At 39.5% G+C, this 7,531-nt stretch overlaps 1 protein-coding gene across 2 annotated transcripts in view; it reads left to right on the top strand.

Annotated features, from left to right (window-relative positions):
• Window positions 1–7,531, top strand: part of CTHRC1 (collagen triple helix repeat containing 1) — a 19,380-nt gene that overhangs the window by 3,608 nt on the left and 8,241 nt on the right. For both annotated transcript variants that reach the window (XM_024129963.2, XM_024129962.2), the window contains 2 exons: window positions 2,106–2,327; window positions 4,525–4,741. In XM_024129963.2, coding sequence (XP_023985731.1) covers window positions 2,106–2,327; window positions 4,525–4,741 — 439 coding nt within the window. The remainder of the gene's footprint in view (window positions 1–2,105; window positions 2,328–4,524; window positions 4,742–7,531) is intronic.

Here is a 7,531-nt window from a genome sequence, read left to right as displayed (position 1 = left end):
ATATGGAATCTAAAAAAAAAAAAATGGTTCTCATGAACCTAGGGGCAGGACAGGAATAGAGATGCAGACGTAGAGAATGGACTTGAGGACACGGGGAGGGGGAAGGGTAAGCTGAGATGAAGTGAGAGAGTGGCATGGACAATATACACTACCAAATGTAAAATAGCTAGTGGGAAGCAGCCGCATAGCACAGGGAGATCAGCTCAGTGCTTTGTGACCACCTAGGGGGGTGGGATAGGGAGGGTGGGAGGGAGATGCAAGAGCGACGGGATATATGTATACATATAGCTGATTCACTTTGTTATACAGCAGAAACTAACAACATTGTAAAGCAATTACACTCCAATAAAGATGTTAAAAAAAAGCTTTTAAGTTATTTTAATATATAAGGAATCTTGATATTTTTTGTTCTCACTGGACAGTATATTTATAGAGAATGATAGTATTAGATCATTTATACAAATAGGGATTGTTAAAGTAAAAATTGAAATGAATTGGGTGTGCTGTTTGAAGGGTCTAATAATGGACCAATTCAGGGATAGGCACGAGAATTAGGCAGATGGAGATCCAGCTTTACCACCGATGCAACTATATTGCTGTGTGTGGCTTATGGCTGTTTGCTAATGCTCTCTTCCCCAGTCCTAATCCACTCAAAGGAGTGGACACACTTGCCCTGGGCCACTATCTCACATGGTCTTGAGGAAATAATAAGAATAATTATGGCTGACTATACTATGTGCCAGGTACTGCTCTAGCACATTTTATGTATTATCTCACTTAAATCTCCTACAAGGTAAGAATCTTTATTATTTTTCCCCATATTTCAGTTAAGGAAACAGGCATTGAAATGTTGAATAACTTGCTCTGTCTCACATAGCTAATAAGTGGTGGAGCCAGGATTAAAATCCAGAGTATATGACTCTAGAATCTATCACTCGACTTCTACGTGATACTATTGCACCACCCCGCCAAGGAAAACAGAGATAATCCTAGTACTTAAGAGTTTGCTAGATTACTGCCACCCTATTAAAGACTAATGGTCACTTGCAATGAGATTATTTATTCCTTCTTCTTGGTGGGGAGGGCTGAGTGGGGTTGGAGGCCAGAAGTGTTCCAACACTTCCTCCACATGAAAATAGGGAGGAGAAGCAGGTGTGCTTATCCAACTTAGAGATATTGCCAGTGTAAGATAACTATTGAGTTAAGATTTTATTTTATAATTATATCTCTGAGAATTTATCTTAGGGAAATAATTGAAAAGGAGAAGAAAGCTATGTGGATAAAGATTTTCATTACAATAATGTTAACAATAGAAAAAAAATAGAAATAACGATCCCAAAATAGTGCAATGTTTGCATAAAATTGTAAAAGTATAATTCTGAAATCCAAGTCCCTTTACAATATGTAGGGTTAGAAGAAAAGAGCAATATATCAAATTATGTCTACCTTAGAATACAGCCATTTAAAAATTATGTATGCTTTTAATGAGCAGTAGAAAAAAGCAGGCAAATGAAAACATTTTCTTTGTGTGTGTGTGTGTAAAGTCTGCAAAAAAAAAAATAGGAAAGAAATCCCAATATTTTAGAAATAACTTTAAAAATCGGTTCTTTTTTTTTTTTAACATCTTTATTGGAGTATAACTGCTTTACAATGGTGTGTTAGTTTCTGCTTTATAACAAAGTGAATCAGTTATACATATACATATGTTCCCATATCTCTTCCCTCTTGCGTCTCCCTCCCTCCCACCCTGCCTATCCCACCCCTCTAGGTGGTCACAAAGCACCGAGCTGATCTCCCTGTGCTATGCGGCTGCTTCCCACTAGCTATCTATTTTACGTTTGGTAGTGTATATATGTCCATGCCACTCTCTCACTTTGTCCCAGCTTACCCTTCCCCCTCCCCATATCCTGAAGTCCATTCTCTAGTAGGTCTGTGTCTTTAAAAATCAGTTCTTTATATATAAAAAATAACTCATATGGAACATGGGCAAGTGGTATGAAGGGATTCTTGACTCCATGGCCTCAAAATAAATGCAGTTCTGATCAGACTGAGTCTTTGAATCTTAAGTGAAGGGAGTTTTTCCCCCTTTCTTTTTTCTGATGCAGTATAATGGCATGTGCTTACAAGGGCCCGCGGGGGTGCCTGGGCGAGATGGGAACCCTGGGGCCAATGGCATCCCTGGCACCCCTGGGATCCCAGGTCGAGATGGATTCAAAGGAGAAAAGGGGGAGTGCCTGAGGGAAGTCTTTGAGGAGTCCTGGACGCCTAATTATAAGCAGTGTTCGTGGAGTTCACTGAATTATGGCATAGACCTTGGAAAAATTGCGGTAAGTAAAGTCTGAATTATTTTAAAGTTGAAGTAAAACTTAAAGGTTTTTATAGTTGAGTGGTAATTTTAAGTGTGATTTTATTTTATCTTTACTAAAAGACAAAAAATATTAAGGAATGGGTACCATGTGACTTCTAACTTAGAATTAGTGAAAACATTGATAACATTTCAGAATTAATTTTATAAAGCTATTTCTGAAATAAATATATCACCATATTATTTTAACCCTAACAATACTTAAAATTATTTACTCTTTTTTTTTTTTTTTAATAGAAACAAAAAGGGAGAGCATAGGTGTCTGTCTTGGACAGTAAGCAACTTTCCAATCTTGTCCTAAAGTGAATTTAAATTAGTCTAAGAAATTCTGCTGTGGCTCCAGATATAAAGGTGGAAAGAAATATCCAAGAAATTAACACATGATTGGAATTATCTAGAGGTGGGAAGTCCATTGGTATTTGTCCTTATTCTGGGTAGCAGGCCCAGCTTAAAACTGCTAAGCTTAAGAGAAGTAGAATGGACCAGAGATACACTACAATGACCATTTAAAATTATTCTGTAATATTTAGGGAGAAAAATTACTCAAAATAGCCTGTCTGGCAATGCATTTGGATTAATGACTCAGTCACTTTGATTAGCGTTTGCTTCCAAAGTAACTGGCAAGTCCACTGGGATGGCACAGAGTTGAAGTTGGTGCCATTTCAAGCCTCTTTCTTCTTTTGTTGACAAACTCTGTACATGGTTCTAGATCCACAATATATTATTCCTTGATATTAACCACTACTACCACCAGGCAAATAGAAGAGATTTTATTTTCATAAAACTCTCAGGTTCTAAGTAGCAATCTGGGTATTATCCCTGCTCCTCTTTCAGCTCTTTAATGTCTGCTCTATAATCTATAAAAATGTTTGAAAAAAAAATGTTTGAGACTGCCTTGATTTGATTTCTGTGTGGTAGAATTTCCATAAAGCTTCCATAGTTTGGTGACTGTGACCAGTTATATTTTCACATGTGATTTCTTAGAAAGCATTTTGTTAAAATGTTGCCTACTTTAAACACCGGATGTTGATAGACTGGTTGCTTATTTATAGTTCATCAAAAGTTGCTGGCTGGGCTTCCCTGGTGGGGCGGTGGTTGAGAGTCCGCCTGCCGATGCAGGGGACACGGGTTCGTGCCCCGGTCCGGGAAGATCCCACATGCCACGGAGCGGCTGGGCTCGTGAGCCATGGCCGCTGAGCCTGCGCGTCCGGAGCCTGTGCTCCGCAACGGGAGAGGCCACAGCAGTGAGAGGCCCGCGTACCGCAAAAAAAAAAAAAAAATTTGCTGGCTGAGTTCTCTGTAAAATCTTGCCCTATGGACTCTGGATTATTAATACAATATGTTTTCAAGTTCCTTTTAGCAGTGATCAGAATGGATTTGGGAACCTTCTACAGGTAAAAGATAGTAGGACCATGAGCCAATAGACAAATTTTGCAAAGACCTGGGTCTTACCATTGTGTCATATAGGTAAAGACTAAAAACCCCACCTATGCTTTACTACTGATACTGTTTTCTGTTGCTTAAAAAGAAACAGGTCAGGGACTTCCCTGGTGGTCCAGTGGTTAAGACTCCGTGCTCCCAATTCAGGAGGCCCAGGTTCGATCTCTGGTCAGGTAGCTAGATCCTGCATGCCTCAACTAAAAGATCCCGCACAAGGCAATGAAGATCTCTCATGCCCCAACTAAGACCCAGCGCAGTCAAATAAATAAATATTTTTTTAAAAAAACAGGTCAAAGTAATATATATGGGCAATGCTAGTCTAGAATGTAATTTCCATGAGGGCAGGGATTCTGTGTTGTTTACTGTTGTATCTGTAGTATCCAGAACATAGGAAATAATTTTGGAATAAAAAGAAAAGTAAATACATAGACTGTTTTGGTCTAAAATACTGAAGACTGGCTGTTTTTGGTAAAAACTGAAAGATACCCTCAATGGAGTGAATAATTCTAAGAAAGCCATAATTCTATTTTCTTAGAGTTTCTAATATCAGAGTCTCTTTTCCATCTTGCAGAGAACTGTTTTCCCTCTGTAAAAGCTAAGCTTTTTAAATGCAGTTTGAGGAAAAGGATAGTTAAATAAAATGCACAATACTATTTGAAAGCATCTTTTTAATTAAAATTGAAAATGCTAATTAAGCCCTATTTCTGTGTTTTTGACAGGAGTGTACATTCACAAAGATGCGTTCGAACAGCGCCCTAAGAGTTTTGTTCAGTGGCTCGCTTCGGTTAAAATGCAGAAGCGCATGCTGTCAGCGTTGGTATTTCACGTTCAATGGAGCTGAATGTTCAGGACCTCTTCCTATTGAAGCCATAATTTATTTGGACCAAGGAAGCCCTGAAATGAATTCGACAATTAATATTCATCGCACTTCTTCTGGTACGTAGAATGGGGACATTGCAGAATGTGCTTCAGATCTTTAGAGACCAAAGATTAGTTTTGAGTCCACTGTCATGGTAGGTCATAGCAAGCTTTCTGTGCATAATTCTCCATCCTGGTTGCACTTCAGAATTTCTTATAGATCTTTAAAAAACTATGTGGATGCCTGGGTCTCATCTCTGATCAACTGAATCAGAATCTTGGGGTAAGACCCCAGCACCTGTATTTTTTAAAAGATCACAAGGTTGAAAATCACTGAGATTAAATGGCGAAATAGCCAATAATGCCGTAGAGCAGTGGTTTTCAACCTTAGCTATACCTTGTGTTCAACTGGGGAACTTTAAAAAATCACCGTGCCTGGGTAACACTCCTCCATGAAGCCTGACTTAATGGGTCTGGTTGCACCCCAGGCAATGGAACTTCCACAGTCTCTCCTGGTTATCTCAATGTTCAGCCAAGCTTGAGAACCACTAGCTTAGATTGATAAGAAGGCTGATTTCTCTGCCTTGTTCTTTAAAAAGGTAGGTACAGTCTGCTGCATTTGTAAAAGAAGACATTTCCATATTGTTCCTGCATTCTCTGTTTGCTTCTACCTCCTATAAAAGAAACGACATTCGATTAAACCAGTGGTCACTTAAGCTGTTAAAAAAGAAAACCTTGGACTTCCCTGGTGGTCCAGTGGTTAAAACTCTACGCTCGCACTGCAGGGGGCACGGGTTCCTTCCCTGGTCAGGGAAGATCCCGCATGCTGTGCGTGGCCAAAAAAACCCAAAACTATTGGTTTTTTTTTGTTTTGTTTTGTTTTTGTTGAGTTTTTGGGGGGTTGTTTTGCTTGTATTTTAAGGTTCATTGAAAGAGTTTAGAAGCTACCAAAAAGTAGAAGGGGAAAAAACTACCTATTAATGTCATCACCCAGACACACCACTCTGAGTATTTGGCTGCCAGCTATTTTGCTTTCTTGAGTTGCTGTGTGGCAGGAGCTGGGAGTGAGCACACCATAACAACACATGCGGAGAGAATCACAAGGTGTCGATAGCGATAGCTTCATTTCCCTGATTTCTTGAAAGGATTTCTCACGAATCTTGTACTTAAAAATGTCAGAGGGAAGAGAAGAGATCCCCTCACTGCTAACCAGAAGAAATATTTCAGCATTCTTAGGAATCAAGTCAGATACTGATCCCCCAAATTAATAGAGCACATTTATCCCTAAGAAATCAAGGGCATCTCTTCCATTTTCTTCCTCAGATCCCCACAACATCCTCAAGATGTAAAGAAGATACTTTAACCCCTTCTCTCTGCACATAGAGGAGGTCCAGGGAAATAAAGTATCTTACCCTGAACAGTAGACTCAGTGTCCTGTAGAGCAGAAACCAGAGCCCTGCTCTCTTGTCTCCCAAGACAAGGTTAGATCAGATGAAAAAGCCTCTTCACTAAGTTCTGTGCTGTAAAGGAAGAGGTGCTTTCCATCTGAGAAGGAGTCACTAAAATTTTTTTAATCTGGGTATAAAATAACAAAATTTGACTAGGAAGTGATATGTGTTTAAATAGTAGTTGATATAAGCAACTTACTTTCTATTGTAGTATCTTTAAATGTGTGTGTTAATATCTTGCTATAATGTAAGCTCTCAGGCCTAGGAACTGTGACCTATACATACATATACTTTGTAAATTATTTAACATAGCATTTCCCAACCATGTTGTGGAAACTTATTTGGTGTGATCAGTAGGGTAGAATGTCAGAAGTAATTTGTTATTCATAACAGTTTTTGTCTTAAGATGAGTTAAAGGTTACCTCTATAATAAATTCACTTTCCCTTACACACTGATACTCTTTCTTGAGGGAGAGGAAAGGGATGCACTTACAGTTTGCACATCAGAGGATGACGTTAAGCCTTGGATATGTCCATGGGAGTTTGACATACATTAGGATGTCATCTTCTTACCTGGATCTAGGAGGAAAACAGGTTGAGAACCCCTAATCCAACATAGTTTAGGTGCTTAATAAGCTGCAATACTACCTTATCACAGCGAAAATGTTCATTCATTCAAAAAACATTATTTCATTTGTTAAAGACCATGAAGTGACCACTTGACTCTCCCCGTGTGAGGCTGACACTAAACGCAAACTTGTCTGACCTCCTATGGGATGAAGTGAACAAATTTTTAGGCCGTGGATGTCAAGACCTTGGGAGAACGTGAGGATTTCCAGGCTTTCTCACCTGGCATGATACTGAGAATTCTAGATTAAATGGGATTGTGGGCATGCACTGCTTAGTTCTCCCAACTTTGAAAAGGGCCTGAACCAGTCACAGGTCCCCGGATTCAGAGGGACTTGCCTTCAATTCACTGATGTCACAGCTGGTGGAAGCAGATTGCTTTAGGCCTGCAACCCCTGGCTCGGTTCAAATGCACTAACCTTAGCCAGATAGGAAAACTAACCAGTCACATGCGGGCATCCCTACACTACTTATATGTAAGAACCTGTTTTCTTACAGAATGTGCCAATCTGCCAACCTTTTCCCCCTGACACAGACGTCAAAGGGGTTGTACCTTTTGCCTATTAAAATCAACACTGGGGGAATTTTTTTTTTTTTAAAGATATTTGCCATGTATTTCTTCTTTAGGTCTTTTTTTAAAAATTAATTAATTTATTTTTATATTTATTTTTGGCTGTGTTGGGTCTTCGTTTCTATGTGAGGGCTTTCTCTAGTTGCGGCAAGTGGGGGCCACTCTTCATCGCGGTGCACAGGCCTCTCACTGTCGCGGCCTCTCTTGTTGCGGAGCACAGGC

Source organism: Physeter macrocephalus, chromosome 15, assembly GCF_002837175.3.
Source record: "Physeter macrocephalus isolate SW-GA chromosome 15, ASM283717v5, whole genome shotgun sequence".
Lineage (NCBI taxonomy): Eukaryota > Metazoa > Chordata > Mammalia > Artiodactyla > Physeteridae > Physeter > Physeter macrocephalus.
The sequence above is the reverse complement of the archived record's forward strand: the minus strand, read 5'-3'. Positions and strand labels throughout refer to the sequence as shown.